We start from the raw sequence: 23,361 nt of genomic DNA on the forward strand, positions 1-23,361 counted from the left end.
AAATCTCTGAAGTAGTTCCGATACCCGATTCAATGGACCGTTCACGAATACGTGTTCGTAATGGGTTCCTAAAAATAACTTCCGATAATATATACACACGCGTGTACATTCTAGCCATTGCCCCACCGATATGACATGTGCGAGGGATGTTTGATAACACTGGTCAACAACAAAAAAAACATTTTTTTCTGGCCTGGACTTTTGCAGCTGATTTAGACATTTCAGGGTGCTGATTCGAAATGTGATCTCAGATTTGCTCTTTCACATCATTTTTATGCTATCGGCATACCCCATTTTCATTGATTTTACCCGAAATTAACTCCGTCACTTATGATTGCAAGTTGTTGCGAGTCAGTGACTGCTTTCGTGTAAAAATATGGTGCTGTATTTTTAGTATAGTGTGTTTATCATATCATTGTATGTAGATATCCACATTTATTTAATATTTTTCTTCTGCAGTTTTTATTGAAAATGCAATATTTGATATCTCAAAAACCTGATGTGATAGACAAAACTGATGCCAGATTTGGAATCAGCACCCCAAAATTACCTTAAACCCGTTGGAATACCTTATGCCAGAAAAAGTGTGTTGACCAGTGTAATCACTTCTCGAGTCACGCTCTTCTCAAACGCACTTGTCCGAGTGGCCTCTTCCTCGCCGTTCCAGCAGCTCAGATGTCTATAGGTAGGTCTCCAAAGCCATAAACATGTCGCCGCTTTCGCAACATCCTTCCTTGAGTCCTGCCTTCTTCATCACAGGTCGAAACAAATGGATGTCCGAAGGGGATAGGTCTGGGCTGTATGCTAGATGTTTCAGAATATTCCATCAAAGCTCTCCCCAATTCTGTCATTGCATGTGCAGGTTTTGGCTGTGTTATTGTGCCGAAACACCACTTTTCCTTTCTTAAGTCGGGATCCTTCCAAAATCAACGTGTGAAATTGACTGTAGCTGATCGATCACCTGGTCTACCGCTTTGCTATCATAAACATGTTCGCATCCTGATGTTCTTGTTTGTGAATGTTTCCGCAATCTATTGTTTCCACCATATTACAACTTTCGTCTTCAATGGATTCCACTTGCCTCTACACCCTCGGAGTAAATAACACAACTGCTTGCCACTCGTCGAATGTGCAGTTGTGTAAGGGTGCTGCCATCTTTGATCATGTGATGCGTCTGTCATCGAGTGGCAAAATATGCAAAAAAATTGTAACAATACCATGCCCCATTCACATCCCAAATGACCAAAATTGCAGATAGATTATAGTTATTCAAATCCCATAATTGACACAGCCGTGTAGAAGGTAAACATGGAAATGCATTTTACATAATCTGAAACTTGTTAGGGTAAAGGGCATACATTAATATTATATCCTATTTGTTTTTATATATTTTTTATCACATTTTTTTTTATCACAATCTGTCACTGCATCACGTAGCGCTTTCAGATGCGCTTATGCGGCCGTCTGGAACGTTCTTCCTTTCAATATTAGGAAGCCATTGGAGTTACGCACTTTAAAATCATCTAGACTGAAACTCATTTCTTTATAACAGTTTTTGCGTTTATGATAGTAGGTTTTTACCCTTTTAACTGGTACAAAACTGACACCTTTATTCAAGGCATCATGTTTGCAAACATGATGCCTTGAATAAAGGTGTCAGTTTTGTACCAGTTAAAAGGGTAAAAACCTACTATCATATTTTGCCACTGGTAAAAGAGATTTTTGCGTTTAGTTTGTTGTCCTTCCCCCACGCCTCCAATAAGCACGGATGGCTACGTATGGTACGAAAGAAGTTCAACATACATACGTACATGCATGAGATGGCCTAATTGTGCTCTTTATGGAAAGAATGGAGTTTTGTAAAGAGCAACCCATATAGCAGGGGGTACACCCCAATCCTGAATGACCCCAGAACCGCGAGGAGTGGCCCGGCTCACCTCGTACGAATGTGGGAGGCCGATAGCAGTTTGGTATCAGGCCTCTCTCCTTTGTCATGTGCGTTTTTTTTTTTAACAAAACAACAGTGAAATGTGTGGGCACATTTTAAGGATTTCAATTGTTTATTTATTTTTCAATGTAAAAACCAAGGAAAACACAAAAAGCACCTTGTGCTGTCAACAGTTAACGTGTTACATACCGCGTAAGAATGAAAAACATCCACATAACTAAATGGCCATTATGGTATTATAAACTGCAATTAAAATAACTAAACCTAACATTACATAAAAAAACTAAGGGAGAAAAAAAAGGAAAATCAAAATACAAAATGGAATGTTCGCGAAGTGTTTTACGTTCCCAAAATGTAACCCAATTCCTTACAGTCAAGCAGAGCTGAATGGCAACCCCCAACGACCACGGTCTTAACTGTGACCAGATATCGCCGTGCACGTTAGGAAACGTGTTCAACTCAGCCATGTGCATAGGTTTAAGGCAATGGTATATTACGCCGATGGTTGTAATCGTTGCGACACTCTTTCGCCACGGCCCTGCTATGTTTTCCAAATGCGTGGCGCTGCGAAAGACGGACACACGTGAGTTTTTTTCGTTTTTTTTACCCAAGGCATTATTACGCGTGTCACAAATCTCACGACTTGGGCCTGCGGAGTTCCACTGAGATCACACCACGCGTGTCCCCACGCCCCATCGGCACGCCACGGAGACCGTGCGATGTGGCGTTCCGCACTTGGGCACCGAGAGAAAAATGTGTGTCGATTTAACAAAATTGTGGACCGACCTGCTGGTGGTGTTAGGCACAACTTTTAAAAAGGAAAAGAGCTTCTCCCGACACAATTCACCCGCTCCCCCCCCCCCCCCGAGGCCAAGTCCCGAGCGTTTCACAGCGTCCCGTCAAGGTGCGTAAACCATCACGCGCGAACTCCGATCGTCACCTTCGCAGCAGCAGCAGCAGCGGCTTTTGCCGAGCCATCGCAACAGAGACGGGCACACGGCATCGTGCCACCAGAGCTATGCACTTTTAAAATCATCCAGATTGAAAAATAATTTCATTAGAACTGCTTTTTGGTGTTTAGTTTGTTGTCCTTCCCCCGCACCTCCGATTAGCGCGGTAGGCTACGTTCGGTGCGAAAGAAGTTCAACACACATACACGCACGCACACACATTTGTTGTGTTGCTTCCCTGTAGACTACTCGAATTATATTTACAAAAATGGTGACGCGCATCTGTGGATGTCTACGGGAACGGCCGAGACACAACGCCGTGATGCAATCCCAAACATTGGCAGTCACACGTTCACTTCTGATGTTCCGTTTGGGGGGGAAGATGACTGCATGGACTCCGTACCATTACGTCAACGTAAAGGATCCCAGGCTCAATGAAGAGGAACTAAAAAAAATGTGACAATGAAGCTTAATGTTAACAATTAAAAACAACGCATTACTCATCACAAACATGTTTGCCCAAGGCTTCAAAAAGGCAATACAAAATGCTTCATTTTAATGTACAACTCTCAGCACTAATGTGTACTCTTTCCGTCTCTCCTAAGGTTAAGCATAAAAAGACTGATAAATAAATGTATCTCAACAATAAAGAACTTTACATTATACATTAACATGAAAAAAATGCATCGATAAACATGCCAATTGACAGACGTAACAAAAGTACAGCATTCCAACAGTCGCTTCAGTGCAGCAGTAACACGTGGACATTTAGATTCTGAAAATGAGGCTACAGTGGCCATTGTGACTGCTATCTAAAGTCTTACACTGACGCCATATGTATGCATAACACGTATACATACATATCCACACGCTTATTTACACACACACATTCAACTTTTGAAAAGGGGGTCGCGCGAACAGAATTTAACCGGATGGTGTCAGTACTGAAAGTTTTTTTTTCCACAATGTTTTTTTTTATAATTATCATCATTCCGAGTGCACACTTTTGTTCTGTTTGTGTGTTCCTTTTACAAACAAGCCCAGCGCGTCGCGATGAAGCCGATTGTAAACAAGCGAGAGGGGTCTGAAACACACGCGCGCGCGCGAAGCATCCCATTCATCCCACCCCTCCCGGTCGCAACACTGCGTTTGTGAAGGCGGAAATTAATAAATAAACCCGGGGCCCCGGTTCGCTCCTGCCCATTCCCGTCTCATTCCAGCACAATGATCGCACGCGACACTGCTTAGTTTACCAAAGCTTTTTAGAACGCCCCGCCACCCGTACCCCCCACCCCCCATTATATATTTTTTAATAATCAGTGTTATATACTACCAATTTTTTTGTTTGTTGTTGTTCAGCCATATTAGTTCACAATTTGAAATAAAATCCTCTTGGGCCACACACAAGTTCCTCAGGCATGGTCGGTAACCATTATGGCAGCTAGAGAGATGAGGTAAGAGCATGTTATGAAACACAGAAAGGCTATAAAACCAAATTAAATTACAGTGCAAACTGCAAAAAACACCTCGGCTTATGCAGCTGGTTCTTGTCAGCAGAGTCGTTTGTCGTGAGCGTTTTAAACTGTTCTAAAAGCGGCATCGTTCAGCTTGCAGACCGCCCCTCGTCAATACGCACGCCACTGCACTCTCGTTCTCGATCAACTCCGAAGCGGTTTGCGATCTACTTGCCAACTCCGCCTTCTGTTCTCTCTGAAGCTATTGCGGATTATTACAGAGGTGTGGGCACCAACGCCCACCCCGCCGCCCCCCCCCCCTCAAATGTTCCCAGCCAGTTGGATTCCTTACAGCAAAATGTATCGGATAACATTTTACAAGTAACAAAAAAAAAGTTTGCTTTTGATGGTGTGAGTTTTGAGTTTGGTCACACTGTGCGATGTCACCGTCTCACCAAGTGCCCTCAAGCCAGAAATGAGGCGTGCGCGTGCTGCGCTGGAGCGACGCGTACACGGCTCCGTTCAGGAGTGGAATGTGGCGGCCCTTACTCCTCCAGGTTTCTGCGAACGACGGCATGGGGGACGACTTTCACGCAAGTCGGCGTTCCTGATTAAACTCCAATGTTCTGTTTAAGTGGCTCAACCGGGCTGGGGTTGGGGGTTTGACGGCCACGTTGGCTTCTCTCTTAATGCATCGCACGCGCTGGAGCGGACCCGCGTGGACGAGTGGTTGACCGAGCGAGTTCAGTTCGGAACGGTCGAAGCGCGATCGAGGAGAGGGCGGCCCTACTGCACAAATAACACGTCCCAGTTGCGGAGTACACTCACACGTGTGAGAGAGCTACACTTCCCGTGGCGGGTACCTCCCGCGGTGACGGTAGCTGTGCCGACACCCGCTGGGATTTCCCTGCAAGCTGGGATCGATCTACGCCGGTTTGCAGGGGCTGTGTTTTTGCACTTTAAGAGAGCTTCAAACTGGAAAAGTTTTGCTTAACACTGCCTGTGTAATAATAGCTTCCCTCCTTGAATTGTGTTTTTTATATTGTTTATTAACAGGTTACAGGTGGAAATATTGCAAATGATAAGAGTGCGGCCAGTTAGAAATTACTTTATATTATGCCAATGAAAACGAAAATGGGGTCAAAAATGCAATAGAATAATAATAATATAGAAATAATTTCCAACGAAAATATCTGCAGCAATGTGGGCTTGCGTGAGCGCACCTCCATTGGTTTTTCGTGCGTGTGCCATTCAACAGCTGTGAGCACGGAACCCCCACCGACTCTTCCCCTCACAAAACAGCGTCTCAAGACTTCGGATAATTGTATAAGGAGAGAAAGAGGAGTCTGCGAGATTCAGTGTCAACTCTGCATCGGAGGGGGGTTAGGGGGGGGAAATAATCGATGTTAACGTGAGGCCCCGCGACATGGCATAGGCATCGCCGTTGACTTCTGTCGAGTGGGCACAGGCGCGTGTGTGTGAAGCAAGAACAACTTCTATGGCCTCCCGAACGTCGACAATCGGATATAAAAACTTGACACAACCCTGTAATATACCTGAGAATGCATACTGTTCGCATTTTATATATGTACACACATCATACGCCCAAAAGTTTCCCCAGTCCCCCCCCCCCCCAACCGGCTTCACTCCACGACAGGCCAATTTTGCAGAAAGGAAACGCATCACAAATTGTTAAAAGTAAATCAAACTTAGCTGGACAGGGAACTGACGGGGACTTGGCAAAGCCTTGAGTTTTGTTGTTATATAAATGCGATTAACTTGCTCTTTCCATCGTTTATCAAACAGCAAGCATACAGGGAAAACCTCTAACAGTCTTGCAAGCTGAGTTTTGCTTGAGGTACTGTTTGCTTCGACAGTTTGAATTCAAGTCTTCACTTTTCTTGAAAAGGTGTTACCCCCCCCCGCCCGCTCCCCCCCCCCCCTATAATTACATCACGCAACGCACGCACGCCCGTGCGTGAACGTGCACTTGCATTGCGCGCATGTGTGTAGAATAGCACGAGCTCGTACGCAAACACACGCGCACACAGAGCAAATGCATGCCATCCCTTTTTTCTTATTTCCATAGGTAAACAACAATTGGCCACGAACTCCCCAACGAGCCCACCCGTCACTCCATTAACGACACAATATACTTATTGAACATAGCAAAAATATCTCGACGGATTGTTTTAACGTGTTTCCGTGAATGCGCAAACTCATCGTTTTGGCCTTGTGCATGTATAAGACTTGGCTGCTGTTCCACCACCAGCGTTCATCGCTCTAAAATCTAAACCTGGAACTTTGACCACCTCAGAGACTTGACCCGCTCGCATTCAACTGCAGCCTTGACCAGTCGTTCGGCCACACGCCACCCCCACCGATTCCCGTGAGTGCACGGCGAGTACTTTGGTTTACCGCATACCCCATCTCCACGGCGGGCACGGTAAATGGTTAAAAACGACGCGTTCCATTCTGTGCTGGTTTGTGAAAGCGTGTAAAGGCCACGCCTCCTTCCTCGACCCGATGGATGTTTCACGATGATGGCTCCCGCCCATGCGCAAGTTTGTGAACGCGCCTTTGCACCCATTTCAACCACCGCAAGTCTCGAGATTTACGCAAGTGACGGTGGGAGGGGGGGGGCAACACGAGAACGTGAAGCGCAGGAGGAACGTGCGCCGCGTGGTGTGGGAAGAAATTAAAAAAAGAAATAAAAACCCAATCAGAAGAAAAAATATTCTCGGCAAACACCGCCGAGTTACCCCTGCTTGGTTGCACGAAGGATGTCGGTCCGGGTCAATCGATAAAAAAAAGGACACGCGACACCTCGCAGCCATCAGTGAGCACACCTTGGCATTTATCGGCCAACCAACAGGATGGGGAACTCTGATCATCCTCCGAGCCCTCATTGTTTTCATGTTCACTCGGCCTTTCGCAGGCTACCCAAGGGAGAAAACCGAATTTTAAAAGGCCGTCGAGGCGTTTTCCCCTTGCGACGGCCCCCGTGACCTGCTCGTCGTGGGCTGCGTGGGCCCCGACTGCGCACGCGCAAATTTAACTTAGGATTTTTTTTTTTAATATTGGTAGAAAAGCAAAAGCCCAGCATGCGTGCGTGCCCTTCAAAGCTCTAAGCGCGCCTGTGTCAACCCCGCTGACGGCGCTTCTAGGACCCTAGAGAGAGGGCTCGCGCGGTCCCTCTACACCCCCGTGCTCGGACCGCGCGCGAGCGTCGGCAAGCGTCGCTCGCTCGCACGAGAACGGCGGGCCCCATTCGCTGGTGTCGAGTGTGTGGGCACAGCAGTGCAGCCGGTGCACGAGTTAAAGGCCTGGGGCTGGTGAAGTCAGAAAAAGGGGGTAATGAACTTCAGGGGTTTCAAGAAAGGGATTTAGGAATTGTTGTAAAATGCTTTTACTTTTTTAAAATCTCCATAGAAAATTCACCGGAGCAGCTGTCAGCCTAGCCTCAGTGGCTGTTGGGTAAGACTATGGCAGCGACATGAAACGAAGCTGGGATCGATAGATTCCGTGGGGGCCATTGTGTTCTTAAAACGGCCAGGGGGTTTTGGATGCGATTCTGACGAGTGACATTGAGAGGGTGACCAGACTTCATTTCGAGATTTCCAAGTGGCCTCTCCGTTTCCAACACTCTACGTTCCGTGTCCACGTGCCCCTTGGTCGAACTAATGCCTCGACGTTGCGTGAAGAAAAACAGGTTTTGAAGATTTTCACTTCTCCGTGTCATCAATAACTGCACACGGGCAGGGGCGGTCTGCTAACGCTGGTGAATCCTGCAATTGGAAGCGCATTCTATTCAGTATTGACGAATTAATTTTTTCCCTTCATCTTCATCAGTCACAATCTATTGGGGCCCTCGAGAAGGCCACTTGTTTTTTTTAATCGGGGTGCAGGCCGCTCTGTCTTGATAGAGAGTTGAGGATGGGGGGGGGGGGGCGCATCACTGGCCAGCTGGATGTCCCTCCTCACGTTCTTTCTGAAAGTTTGGCATCATGGTCCTCACGTTAAGGGTTCATACAAATCCCTCTGAGATTCAATCACTTTTGCAAGTCCACCGTACACAGTCCTCACTTTCATCACGTATTGCGGTCGGTCTGCCCCGCTCGGCAATCCACAGCCACACACCGTGGTGGTGGTGGTGATGGTGGTGTCGCAAGGGCCGGTGGCGACGTTGGTGTCGGTGGCGGAGTGAAAGCAGGTGGGCGTGCTCAATACGTGGCTCCGTGCTCCTGCTGGGGAGCTCTCGTGATGCAAATAAAGGCCTTGGCTTACGTGACGCACAGCCAGCCATCTCGGCACCACCACATCGACGTGCGAACAAAACCGACGGTACTAAGGTCCGCGCAATCTTGGCACCGCTCTCGAGAAACCTCCGGCCGCTGCTGGAGGTCGAAGCGCCGCTATTGCGGGGAGGAGGAGGACGTGGGCCCCAGCTCGGGGCCCTCTCCGTCCTCGGGCGAGTCGTCCGCGGTATCGGCGGTGGCGGCGTCCGCCCTGACGCTGCCGGCCTCCAGCTCGTTCTGCAGGCCGCGCCAGCTGGCCTTGTTTAGTCCCAGGTGGCCCAGCATGGTGCGGGAGAGGTGCGTGAAGCCCATGAAGCGCGCCCACTCCATGAACAGCGGCTCCACCACGAACGTCATGAAGCCTGCGCGCACACGCCAACCGCACACGTCAGATCCTCGACGCTCCAGCGGCTTACGCGTCACGCACACGCCTGGGGATTTGAGTTTTCCCCATCCGCGATCGTGCACAGGGCCCAAGGATCCTCCAAGTTGCGTCAGGTTTTGCGGGAGAGACTTTGTGCATTTCAAAATTTCAGTGGCATTTGTAGACGTATCAACAACTGCACGAAGCTACCCAGTGTATACACAACAAGGAATAACATTAATTCACTTGGCTGGCTATCAGCATGAACCCTGGTGGATGCTGTACTATTAAGCTAGACATTACTGAATATATATCCTAACCCTCACACCTGTATATTTTGAGTTCGCATTTTCTCTCTCTCCCTGTGGTTGCGTGGATTTTTCTCCGGGTCCTCCAGTTTTTACCCTCCAAATTTAGAATCAACATCACGTATTTAGAGTATTTGGCTGCTATAAATGTTCACGTGATATGCCACTCCATTGAGCTTTACTTTGTGATACGCCATGTCGCTTCTGCAAAATAGCTACATAGCTCGGTGGGCCTTACATGGTAATGTAAAAAAATTGTTTAGGTTTCTTTTCTTTATATATGTTATTATAGTCACAAAAAACCCCCATGATTGTTGCATTTCTTCACAGCTCTAATTATTATTAACACGATCTCCGACCCTTCTTTGCATCATTAACCTTGTCTTATCGGAGCGAGGTCTATTTACACCCTGGCATGTCCAGGCAACAGGCAGGGCATGTTTTGTGCCCACAGTTACCATGGGAAGATCCTCCCCCCCATCGCATCACCGTGAGAAGTGGCCCTAAAGCTGCGACTAGCACGCGCAGTAAAACAAAAAAACTACTCACCGATCTGAATGTTGGGCACAGTCTGTGTGTAGCGGTCACACAAAGGGCTGATTTCCAGCCTCCACTTGCGCTCCATGTCGCCTGCGCACACACCACACGCGGCCGGGCAAGAGGCGACAACGCAACCCGGGGGGGGGCTCGAGTTAGTGCACGGTTGGTTGCACGCGGAATGGTTCAACCGCCGCGGGTCAGTCCCGTAGGCCCCGCGTTCAACGCTCGTAGAGTTCACGATTGTTCACAGTCACACCCAGAATCTGGCAGATTTACTTTGTAGTCACAATGCAGATCTGTTTTTGTCATGTTTTTACCGTTCTGTTTGTATTCTCCTGTTACCGGCTTGTTTGTAAAGGTTTGTTCGTTAGAGTAAGCACAAAATCTGCATGAATTCCTTTTAACTGAATCTTGCGCACAATTGAGGCATTTGACGCACACTCTCGCACCTCCGATTAGCACGGTTGGCTACGTACGGTGCGAACGAAGTTCAACATACATACATGCGAACTTAATGATCAATACTAATCAATATTTTCGCCATTAATGCGAGGTCATCGCGATGGTGGAGACTTTCAGTTGAATGATACCTGAGAGTCCCTTGCTGTTGTAAAAATGTGCCACTCGGTAAACAAAATGTTTGTGGTCCCCCAACTCTTTATCGTGTTCATTCACATTCACAGCCATCCACGCGGATGACCGAGGCGACGGCATCAACTTTGCCACAGGCTCAAGTTAAAAATACTGCAGGCCGCGGTGGCGAGATGTTAACTTCCCCGCCCGGTATGCACGAGGTAGTGGGTTCGATCCTGACTCTGACATCTGTATATTTGGAGTTTGCATGTCTCTTTTCCCTGTGGTCGTGGATTATTCTCCGGGTCCTCTGGTTTTTTCCCTCCACATTTAGAATCAACATGCTTTTCGAGTATTTGGCTGCTATAAAAGTCCACGCGACAAGCCACTTCTATGAGCTATCGTTTGTGGCCAAGTTGCTTCTGAAAAAGAGCTCTATAGCTCAGTGGGCCTTAACTGGTAAAGGAAACAATCTTTTTTAAGTTTAAGAAGCCCGGGGCACCCACTTCGTGCTTGGACACACCATGCAGCAGCCCACAAGGGCTAGGATCACATGTGATCACGCTAACGCCCCGTGCTCGTGATGAAGCCTTCGTACACGTTCCGTGTGCCCACACCCCATCCTTGCGGGACAGAGGCTTTGTGCCACGTGTGCTGCTGCGTGTGCTGCCGCGTGTGCTGCTGCGTGTGCTGCTGCGTGTGCTAATGTGAGACGTATACCGTCTGTGCGAGTGTGCTGCGTGTGCCGCTTGTGCTGCCCCGTGTGGTGCCCCGTGGTGCCACGTGTGCCGTTGCGTGGTGTGCGCGCCACCCCACCTTGCTTGAAGAACTCCTCGCACACCTTCTCACTCCACCGCTTGCTGGTGTCCCATACGCGGCACGGGTTGCAGATGTCGGCGCACTTCAGAGCGATCTGTTAGAGGGCCGAATGCAAAGCCGAGCGAACATTTACAAAGTCGTCAAGTTTATCGCGCGGTTTATAAGTTCCGCTGCACCAATTGAATGCCATATTTTACACTGCAATTTAATGGATACAGCTGGCAACTGATCATCCTGAGGGACTAACAGCCACTTGCTTTGGGTGAATTACTTTAAAAGTGATGACTGATTAGCACGGTTGGCTATGTAAAGTGCGAAAGTAGTTCAACATACATACATACCAGTCGACCAAGTTTTTGGCCACTTTTGTGGCTATACATGCCCCTACATTCATGTGCATCACCTCTAGGTTCACGTGGTTTAGCCCATGATGTTTAAGTGGGGCGCACAAAGAGGTTGCAATTATTCCATATGTTTCAGCTACTTTAATGAAGTTAAAACCACTCTTGCAAGTAATTGATAAACCACCGGCTACACATTTCTTACATAACCAGCCAGGGTGGGTTTGGAGCAAGGCCACGATGATTAGTAAAACGGTTAATGGAAAATTACCTCACATTTTTATACTGCTTTCGAATGCCGATGTTAGCCATAACTTTCCACGTAATTAAAACGAACCGTCCTGTTAGTCAATCCATGAGGCCGGTGATGATTGTCAGTTCACATATTCCTTTGGTGGAGCAATAACAATAATGGCTGTTTCCAGCTCGTTATGTTCTGTTCGCCGGATCTGTGCGAGCGGCCTACTCAGGCGATGTAGGTAGGGACACTCTATTTAAACTATTTTAAAACACTCTGCTGTGTCAGCAATACACGGTCCTCCCAGACTGCCAGTCACACTATTCTATCGTAGAAGAATTCTCCTTTTGTTGTGCTTTCCCCGCACCTTCGGTTAGCACGGTTGGCTCTGTAAAACGAAACTGTTTTTTTATTTTTTATTTTACCAGGGAAGGCCCACTGAGCTATGTAGCTCTTTTTCAGAAGTGACCTGGCTATCACAAATTATAGCTCAATGAAGTGGCTTATTGAGTGGAAATTTATAGCAGCCATATACTCTAACTGCATGTTTCTAAATGTGGAAGGAAAAACTGGAGAACTCAGGGAAAAATCCACACAAACCACTGAGACACAGACATGCAAACTCCAAATATACAGGCAGCAGGGTTGGGATCGAACCCACGACTTCCTGCATACCAGGCGAGGTAGTTAACATCTTGCGGTGCGGAAGATGTTCAACATACATTCATAAAGCTAACTGGAATACACACGCGGTGTATCCGTTAATTACCGTCAGGGGGCTCTGATCTTCCACGCACGTACAATGCACGCTGCTATGAATCCTTAACGGTTTGCTTTGCTGTGTGACGGTCTATCCTGTTGCATCAGGTATCTTTACAGGATCACTTTCTTTTGGCTACTTGAAGTTTTAAGCTCATTTAATGTTTGCACTCGGGCTCAAAATAAGTATTGAGATGTATATAGTTCTGTCACAAAGTTGATATTCCTCCATATATGTCATCATCATACAGTTATTTTTATTGTCTCGATCGGTTGAAAGCAAATAACCCTCTCTTAAAATGTATCCACTTTTCATGTCAGGTGACTGATTTTGCCCCAAGATTCCTGGGGCTTTAGGGGAGTTTATCACGGATGGGCACCTGGGTTAAACCAGGACCTCGGAAATTCAAGCCCGGCACTCTGATTTTTTTTTTTATTATGAAGCAGCAATTGGCTGAAAAATAAAAGGCTAATGTCAATTTGGTCACGTACTTCCAGAGACCCAACGATGACAATGTACACATCGAGCTGATGCGGCAGGCCGCCTCTGCATTTGCTAGAAGAGGATTGTGCGATTCCTGAACCCATACCTGCAATATGAAGTGGCGATGAGGAGCTTCCTCAAGACATAAGTCCCCCTTGTCCAGGTGAGATTTGAACTGGGACAGGAACTCATTCTGTCGGCTGATGTCCGTGGCGAGAATCAGAGAACCAAGATCCCTCTCCATCTGCAGTCTGCACACAATAATTACAACACCACCACCAATCTATGGTTAGACAGCTTCACAACAAACAACCCTTACATGCATAGCGGATCACGCGTGACATTAATGACACTGCACACGGACAACTCATGTGTCACAAGTCACGCGACGACTCTGGGATGGTGATGATGATGAATACATGGCGGGAGAGTGACACTCGCCTCTCGTCCATTGGTAGGTGAGCGAAGAGTCCGGATTCCCGCAGCATCCCCACCGTGGAGCGCCAGTGGTGGTTCTCCAGCACGGAGGAGTTCTGCGGAGGCACGGCGCGCGCTGCTGTTACGCTCATCTCGGTGCGTTACATCGTCAGACCACATCAAGCGAGACTTTCAAAGTCATTTAATGAACGTATGTTCATTAAATTACTTTTTTTTGTTTTTGTGTTTGCATTCTGACCACAAGCATTGTGGTTAATGCAGACATGATTCCTTGTGAAAGGTTTCAGTTTGGTGTTTTAACATCTTAACACCTGTTTTGTTGCCAGAAAAAAGGGGAAAAACCTATTATCGTATGTGTGTGTACGTTGAACTTCTTTCGCACCGTACATAGCCAACCGAGCTCATCGGAGGTGCGATGAGACGGCGCGATGAGATGTCAATGTCCTTGAGAGAGACGCTTCAGCGTGATTGTGCATTTCTTAAATGCCTATTTACATTATGCTAACATTACAATGATTTATAGTGATTGGAAGATTTCCTCCTATCGTGCCAGTGGCAGGTCTTTGGCTGAAACTCCCTCCGTTCTATCTGATCTGGAGCCCTCTTCCTCATGCCACTTATGCACCCCCTTCTTCCTTCCTTCCTTGAAGGCGTCGAGCAGCATTTTTCTTTCTCTGCCTCTTGGCCTCTTTCCCAAGGTCCCTGACCCTTCCACAACGGATTAGCACAGTTGGCTGTGTACGGTGGGGACATAAAAAAAACAATAATCTGCAAACATAAATACAACCTTCTCCATCGAGCACACACCTGTGAGAATGTACCCAAACTACATCTCTTTCTCTCGATCGTCCTGATTAGACATCTGCAAGTAAGGCAAAGGGTGCCCACCAGTTTAAACAGGAGGCAAAGTCCTAACGAGCGCCACTTTGTGGGAAGCCTCCAGTTTTTTCGCTTAATGAATCGACTCGCCCGTGTCAGGGCAATGTGAAATTTCACCTCTTAAACTAAAACTAAACTATTTATTATTTTACCAGGTAAAGTGCACTGAACTATTTCGCCCTTTTTCAGAAGCGACATAGCCACAAATGATAGCTCAACGAAGTGGCTTATCACGTGGAAATATACAGCAGCCCAAATACTCTGAACGATTCAAGGATTCTAAAGGTGGATGCAAAAACCGGAAGACCCGGAGAAAAATCCATGCGACCACAGGGAGGGAGAGAACATGCCAACTCCAAAATTACAACAGGCGTCAGCATCGGGATCGAACCCACGACCTCCTGTGTACCAGGCGAGGGAGTTAACATCTCGCTATCGTGGCGCCCACCAGGCTGCCATAGGCAGTTGCAGGGCTGCGCCACGCTGTAGGTAGAAAGGGGCAGTGCAGAACAATCCGTTGTTGTGCTTCTAAGCTCAGTCTTTGCTCCCTACCTTCCACCCAGGCTGACCAGTGTGGTGAAGTATGGCCAAATAACTCCCACAACCCGCACGGCATGGAAGGGCTGTCGTCCGGCAGTTGATTAATGTAAGGGATGTACATTTACAATCGTACGTCTATGTGACTGTTGCTTAAATCGAGGAAATGCCGAATGGAGAGAGAGAGAGAGAAACTCAAGGTCTGTAGAAACGAGCGGTAGTCCATTTCAGTAGAAATGTACATACAATTATTGCTATATGAACGTAATAATGCGGACCCCGATACAAACGGTGTTTAATTCTTCAGAGCGTGTACGGACGGAGCTTTTAAACCAACGCGAAATGTCCTATCGTTATCAGTCCGATTTATACGATTTCAGAAAAGGCTTTTCAGAAAAAATAAAACTGAGCGACGGCGTTCACCCAGGGTGACCCCCCCCCCCCCCAGCGCCGCTGCGTGCTTGAACAGCCGGGCAGCCCGGCGGGTCTCCAAACAAACCTGACGCCCCATTTACGACTGTCATGCCACTCGAACGCTGCACGCGCATCTCATGTTCACGCCACTGAGCAAGGATCCTGGTGCACTCGACAGCTGGCTACGACAAGGACCTCCCATCGAGCCCTTCTGTAATGGATGGTGGCTGTCATCCATGGAGGAGTTTCTTACCACACACTCCCGCATAAGCACACGGTTGTGTATTTATTTGCCGAGTGTATTTATAGAGGGCAGATTAATTTTGCCACAGTTAAGTTTTTGTTTTAAACACCCTTCCTGTAAGTGTACGCGAGTTTTGAAGGGCAACTGGTTGTCATTGTAATGTAATATTGTTTATAACCAGCTGAGAGCACACTGGGACTAGAAGTCTCTTTTCTTAAGGTAGGCCCCGTGTTTAAACACATTCAGATGTAAAGGTGACACATTAGTCAGTATTAATGTGCACAATGTACACGTACACAAATTGTAACACAAAAAAGTACAAAGTAAAACTTCGAAATGAATAATAAAATTATGATTAAATACAAATTAAACGATGAATTAGTTAAAGAATCCAAAATGAAAGTGCAACTTCAGTGTCTAATCACACAGTGACTAAGATGAATGGATTGATGACAGCAAGCGTGTGCAGAGAGGCAGTGACGCATTAGCATGTGTTAAACACGGATCCCTACGGGTGAACGTCCAATAAGTGCAATTCCCAAATGCCTACACTCGTAACGTGTGAATAATGAATTTGATAATAATGATAATAATAATCAACATCTCGTGTCCGATGAGGGATGGGCGATTTGTCGTCAGGATGACGCTGCCACAGAGCAGATGCACTGCCTGAACACATGCCAACACGTCATCAATTTGCTCGGGCACGCACCGCTTAGGTCGCCGTTAATGTCGCACGCGACCGTGCGACACAGGCCAGAACTGCACGAGCAAAAAGTGTGTGCACGCGTGCGTGGGCCTTGCACGGAGTACGCACGCAACTGCGCAAAAGTACCTTTGTTTGCACTTGTTTGTACTTACACACGGTTTATGTTTGCATGCCGAGTTGTTCGCAGTGTGTGTGTGCGCGTGTGAATGACCTTTAGTCGGCACTGTGCCAAATACGGTGTTTAAAAATCTGTACAAGGTGGGGAAAACCGATCGCAACAGCAAGAGAAGAGATGACCACGATGCAGTTCTTCGGGCACTCGTGTTTTTTTTCTCATAACACTTATTGCCGGGAGCTTTTTTGTTTTTTTAAACGCAGTGCACATTTTTACGTGTTGTCCCAGTACAATGTGTAGATGGTGGCAGTGTGTGCTTGAGTGTTGCATGGGGTACGATGCGTGCGCATGTACGCATTTATGCGTATGCAAGTTTCCACTTCTGTGAACCTATTCTTAACGTTATCATCATCACGACCTCACCTTCCTCTATCCTGAGCTGGCAATTCTTGCATTTCTTTCAGTTATCCGGGTTCAACTTAGGGTCAAGCTGCTCTTACACACCGATGCTTCAAAAAAGGCTGTAGATTTAAACCCCGAGTGGATCCACATTCATATAAACAAGGTTTTATTTACATTCATCCAGCTCTTTTCAGCTGTCACACTTATCACCACCGAGCCCTCCAGCAAAGACTGGGACAACCTCAAAGAGCAACATTATTTTCCCACTGTTGCAAATCCACCCGGCGAAATCTCACGTACCGAAGGGCATAATCTCGTTTTGAAGTGGTGCACCGTTTTACAGTCGTCGACCGCCACAATTCGGGATCACGATTTGACAAAAAAAATACGTGGATGTATGTTTCACCTCGTTTTTAACGGTACTTGTTTGTATTACCGGCCTAAATGCTTTGCAAGTGTCAATGCAATACTGGAGGCTAAATACAAGAAAGGAAAAATGTAAGAGTCCTTAAAACGCAGGTTTTTGAAACCAACACAATGGTCACTCACTGTATTTGTAAAAGTTGAAAATGCTGTTGGGTGGCGGAGGGCAAATGACAGACAACACAAGGACTCCACTACTTACAAACAAGTTAGGTTCCAGAGGTCTGTCCGTAAGTCGATTTGTTCATACGTCCAACTTTACTCCTATGGATTCCAAACGTGTTGTACGGCGTGTACACTAAACACGGAGCATGGCTTTACAAGTTGTATAATCTCCTGTTGATCTAGATGCCACTGGGTCGTCATATTCTGCAGATGTAGATGCCACCGGCGGTTAAATTTACGACCACTATGTGGCAGAACCCAAATACAAATATGAATCATTTTAGGCTCGGTGACGTCAATTGCAAAAAAGCTGCCACCGTCAAAAACAATTTCCCAAATTAGAAACTTCTCCCCAATCAAACGACTAAAGCTACAACATATACACTCTCGTATACTCGCCCGTAGGAATCTTTAATCGTTATTCAGACTCTGAACGCTCATTGTGCCACAGTGACATGCTCACAACTGCACCCAAGCCGTGTTGTCGGTATATACAAGAAACCTCTTCCCACTGTGAACCTTAATATTTCCTGCAGGACATTTGCCGAAACACTTAAAAGCTTCTTTCCTCTCGGTGGCAGTAAAAACCCGTGATAATTTTTAATTAGCCTCTTAATATGCGGAAGATGCTGCACTCGGAGCAAGGGAATTACCCGACCTCCCTGGGTCACCCGAGGGTCTGTCTCGCTCTTCTCGTGCCTCGCTTCGTGTTTCTTTGTTTCCCCCTCGTGTCTCTCTATCCTCTCTCCCTCTCCCATCTCCTCGCGTCGCTCACACCGCCGACGCGGGCCCGCGGCGTGCGCAAGAGGTGCCCCTTACGTGGTACAGGCTGGCCAGGTGGTGGTGAGTCTTGATGAGGAAGGGCTGGTTGACCCCGGGGTGATCCACGTCGTGGGCCGATGCGGCCAGCAGGCCCAGCATGATGTCTCTGCGCGTCAGGTGCACGGCCAGCTGCAGGAAACCACACGCCAGGCACGCGTCGGTGAGCCACGGAAAAAGAGAGAGAGTGAGCCCGCACGTGATGACGCACACAACACAAAGCCACCCTTCACAGCTTCCATCAGACTGTCGAGGAAAGTGCCGTTACAGCCAGCACCCTGGTGGCACGCGAGAGGGTCGATGGCCAGCACCAATCCTGGCTGCCTTTGTCTTCCCAATTGGTGATGTTAACACACTGCACCAAGTGCAAATTTTACAACCTCTACCTGCTCAGGTATCCATGACTGATGCCAGCAGTGAGCGGGAATTGAACTCGGGTCGCCGCACTAGTCGCGCACTGCGCCAATCGCCACACGACCGCTCTCCACACATCAATGGACACGCACATGCATCCACGTAACAATATACTGCACACACTTGGTTATACACAAATACATTAAAAACTTCCAGATCATATATATAGACCAACGTATAGCCTTACAGGAACCAAGTGCTCTCAGTGAGCACCTACTAAAGCCAGCAAGATGAAAGATTTGGGGGAGGCGGGTGGGGGAGAAGAGGTAGTTATTCAGAATGCCTGGTCATCTTTGTCTCCCCAGTGCAGATGTTCTCACAGTCGGCATTTATTGATGGCTTGGTCAACTCAGGCCCAAGCGCAGGTTCATGGAGCCCTCGCCACTGATGTGCGTGGGCAGAATTCCAACCCCCGAGTGCCAGGAGGGCACCATCGAAGCGCGCCAACCACCGCACCTCACTGCTGCCGCAGCTGCAGACGTATCTCAGCACGTTTCGTAGTCGTGTACCATCTTGTGGTTAAGTCAACTCGCCCGTAAACGCACAGACGCTAACGCAAGCATCAATGAACACGACAATTCAGGTGGCCACATATGGACGTGCGTTGCGCAAAATATTAAAACCAGCAACACATTTTGCTTAATTGCTGAACTCTGTTTCGCTTTTGTAATTTTGGGTGACCCAGGTCACTCTTGGTCCCCTGGGTTTCCTGCCTGGATAAATAAAATAAAAACTTGAAACTAAATATACGTTGTGTTGTATTGCATTGTATTTCTAAGTTTACTATGTTTGTTTTCTCATTCATTCTTACCTGATGATGGTTGCTTGTGTTGCAATCGAAACGTCGTATTCTATTATCATTTTATTTATTTTCTTTCTACGTGACTTTACCGAAAGAACCAGAGAGTAATTCCTGCAGTCACGAAAGCTTCGAATCTAGTTTAAATCACAATATGTTGACTGTAGCTATACAGACATCCGCGTGACCACGCATGTGTTTACACATGCGTTAGCACACCACAACAGTCATGGGCACCAGCAGCCTCCATTCTTGCACCGAGTGACAATCGTGCCAGATCAGTACTGGCATCAGGATAGTTAAATGTCACACTGCATACACAAAGCCAAAGGTCTCCCAGTATAGCCTGAACAGACTGTTGGGGAAAGTGCTTTTAGCGAGCACCTATGTAGGCCAGAATGGCAAATGAAGGGAGTGGGTGGCCAGCACTACGCTCGGCCGCCTTTGTCTCCGTCGTGGGCAAGGCTTACAGACCGCACCAGGTAATAATTTTAGACCGAGTCAACCTAGGGGAGGCCCAGGACCAGTTGAGATAATCGTCACTGGTGTCAGCCATGAGCAGGAATCAAACCCAGGTCACCGGGTTCGTAACGCAGCGCGAAAATCACTACCACTACCGCTCCCCACATACACACATTTGCTGGACTAACTGGTAGCTGATGAGCAAATACGAGCCCCTGTCCTTGATGCCAGAACCGGCTCTGCAGCCGCTTTTCCATGGTTACTGGCTGGTCATCTGCAAGACGTGGCTGTTGTTATTCCACTGCGGGATTAGCCGACTGTCCCAAGTTCCATTCAAGCCTGCATCAGCCTGTCGCCACCATTCACTTGCTGAAGGTTCCAAGCGATACTGTGATCACCAATTGCGCAATCGGGCCCAGTCCCTGCCACCCCCTTGTCAACACGGAGGGCATGGGTGGGCATCCTTGAAGAACCGTGGTCAGTGCAGCCACGACGGTGGTGTCGACATTAACACAAAAACACCGTCGTATTTTAGTAACGTCCTGCGCAGAGAATTGCCAGGTGGTGGGGTAACATGAACTGTTGACTTGGCCCCAACTGGCGCAGTGGTAAGCGTTGACGAGCGTCACGCTTTCCCAGCTGCGTGACACTTTGCGGACGAGACAGATGACAGAGAAGGGTGGTGGGGGGGTTCAACTGGAACTGTCCGTGTCGATTTCTAAGAACGTGACCGTCATTTTTTTGTGGCACGTGCTGCGTAACCACTAAACTAAGCAACCTCTCGCGCTCGGTATGACACTGACATCACGCTGAAAACAATAGCCTGTGCACGGCCACACAAAGGCAGAGTGCCTATTTCGCAGAAGCATGCACGGACATTCTTTCTAATGCCCTACACGTAATGCGATACCGCATATGCAAACACGAAAATATTCAAACGAGCGGTATAACATATACCGTTCTTTAAATAATAACGATTTAACTAATGGATAAAAAAATTACTATTTTTATTTTACCAGGTAAAGCTCCACTAAGCTATATAGCTCTTTTTCAGAAGTAAGAGCACAATGAAGTGGCTTATCATGTGGACATTACAGCAGCCAAATACTAACCTAAACGCATGTTTCTAAATGTGTAGAGTACAAGCCGTATACAGGATGTGGACAAGATGATATAAAAACAGAGGCTATAATGAACACAGGTACATGCGAAGACAATTAACAATCACCACACCCCCAAGGGGTATCTGAAACAAAATAAAAAAGGGAACTGGAACAGCCAGCGCAATGCTGAGCTGAACACCAACGATTATTTGGACGCGTTAAAGTGACAAATGAATCTTCGTAGTACTGCGAGAGTGGCAGGTTGAATGGGACACTGTTTGAGCACGCTCTGACAAGTTGACCAACTGCTAGGGGAAAGGCTGTTTCCGTGTTAACGTTCCACACATGCAAATAGTGGACGTGACGGCTGCTTTCTGCAGGTGTGCGAAAGTGATCAATAGCCACTGCGTGGGCTCACATAGTACGTGCTGTGCGGCTCTGCGTGTGATGTGCAGCGTGTTGTTCGGCATGACGTCCGACGTTTCAAAACTCTGTGGAACCCCTCTAACCCCCCCCCCCCCCCCCGAATTAAAACATTTTGCTTATCACGGCCTCACTCTTGCTGGGGAAGCGGGCCCATCCCCCTCCAACCCACTTCCTCCCCCCCCCCCCCGCTCTGGTTTATCCAGCTCAGTTGCATCGGGACGCCTTCGAGTGACGGGTGACCCTCAAACAGGACTGCGCGACTGGCTGCAATGGGCTCGTGTGTTGTTAAATAAAATCTTAATGTATATATAAAATAAAACCTCTCTGTAGAATCAGAATATGTATTTATACTGGAGGAACCCGATGAGCTGTCAAGCTCATTTTCACAGATGTCCAGTTGGGGCTGGTAAAAAAACAACAAACAGTACAAATACACGATAATAGCGCAAAGTACAAACAAGGTCAACAAATCACCCAAACACATACAAATACAATTAAACCATCCACATCCTACCAGACAAAGCCCAGTATTCACTTATTATTGAGAAGCGACCTTGCCACGATTAATAGTTCAAAGTGGTCCATCATTTGGACATTTATAGCAGCAAAATAATCTGAAAACTCTCAATGCATGTAGGGGCTCTCTCTCTTCAGTGGAGGTTCCTTCTGCCAGCAGTGACATGATCAAGCAAAATGCAGGGATGCCCCTTTAACAATTTACTTAACATGCCGAACTCGCAAAAGGCTCGTTGGCCGAAATTTTCGCAATTGGAAACGATAACATTGTTCAAGTAATATATCATCACGACTCGCAGCCCTCAGGGAAGTTTGTTCTGCTACGTTCTGCTGGACAAATTAATTTGTAAGAGAAGTGGGAGGCCGCAGAGTGAGCCCTGCCAAATTCCCTTTGCCACAACGCAGGCAGGCAGAGGGGACGCGTAATGACATTATCCACATTTGTATTTGGATTCGAACTTGTCTCCCCTGGACTGCCGTGACGAGCATGCCATTTCCCTGTACCATCGTGGCTTCCAATAACAGCAATAGCTATGCACTGACTGGAAAGATTTAGGGTTAAGAAAAGACTGGGGAGCAGCTACAATTACGACGACTACTGCCGCACGCAGTAATTTCTGTAACTCAAAACCACTGCGCTCCCCTGGATAAGACATCAGAGCAAAAAGAAATGTGTGTGTGGTGGCTGAAAAAATATATATTGTGAATCTTTACATTTTTTACCGAATAAAAACCAAACGCGCCGTCATCGGGCCCGATGGCTCTGAGACAACGCAATCACTGACCGCAGTCATGTCATTACCAGGGATGCCTTACGAGCAAGGCCAAGATTGCTGGGCTTCAATGCGCTGCGCTCTCCACAATCCACATTCCTGGGAGTAGGATTACGGGGGGCGGGGTGGAGGGCACGAGGTGACCGGGGGCTCTCTGTACAGCATACCCTAGCATTTTTTGTTTCACTATTTGGCCACAGGGATTTAGAGACACTGACGCTATTCGTGGCTCGCTTCAGAACCGACCTTCGGCGATAGTTGGAACGGCGGTGGCTCGACGTACCGCCCCCCCCCCCTCAAGGATGCTCCCGAAAGCGATACGTGTGCATGCGGTTAAGCCTCTTTCCACGCTGTGCACACAACTTGGCACGACCGCAGCGGCATCGTGGTGGCAGCCCAGGGTATAACAAGCACGGCGCACGCACGCACACTCTCTAACGAACGTCGCTGCCACCACAGACAGGACCAGCTTCTGCGCGGCACACAAGGCGGTGTGTCTACGTCAGAAGCGGTACAGAAAGTAGGCTTCCTCGCCTATCTGTGCAAAGTCCGAACGGTATCTTCTCAAACACACATGCCCGAGCTTTCTACGGGCATTGCGATTTCCACACTCGCGAGCATAATACTCTATCGGTCGGCCAAATGTC

The 23,361-nt window shown here is 47.6% G+C and overlaps 1 protein-coding gene across 6 annotated transcripts in view; it reads right to left on the bottom strand.

Moving 5' to 3' along the window:
- Nucleotides 1–2,041: 2,041 nt before the first annotated feature.
- The window catches only part of LOC144730725 (high affinity 3',5'-cyclic-AMP phosphodiesterase 7A-like), a 118,091-nt gene continuing 96,771 nt past the window's right edge, over nucleotides 2,042–23,361 (bottom strand). For all 6 annotated transcript variants that reach the window (XM_078611448.1, XM_078611440.1, XM_078611482.1 and 3 more), the window contains 6 exons: nucleotides 18,222–18,353; nucleotides 13,518–13,609; nucleotides 13,183–13,327; nucleotides 11,252–11,348; nucleotides 9,872–9,952; nucleotides 2,042–9,012 (listed from right to left, as the gene is read on the bottom strand). In XM_078611448.1, coding sequence (XP_078467574.1) covers nucleotides 8,768–9,012; nucleotides 9,872–9,952; nucleotides 11,252–11,348; nucleotides 13,183–13,327; nucleotides 13,518–13,609; nucleotides 18,222–18,353 — 792 coding nt within the window. In that variant the 3' untranslated portion in view covers nucleotides 2,042–8,767. The remainder of the gene's footprint in view (nucleotides 9,013–9,871; nucleotides 9,953–11,251; nucleotides 11,349–13,182; nucleotides 13,328–13,517; nucleotides 13,610–18,221; nucleotides 18,354–23,361) is intronic.

This window comes from Lampetra planeri, chromosome 2 (assembly GCF_965212315.1).
Source record: "Lampetra planeri chromosome 2, kcLamPlan1.2.h2, whole genome shotgun sequence".
Taxonomy (NCBI): Eukaryota; Metazoa; Chordata; class Hyperoartia; order Petromyzontiformes; family Petromyzontidae; genus Lampetra; species Lampetra planeri.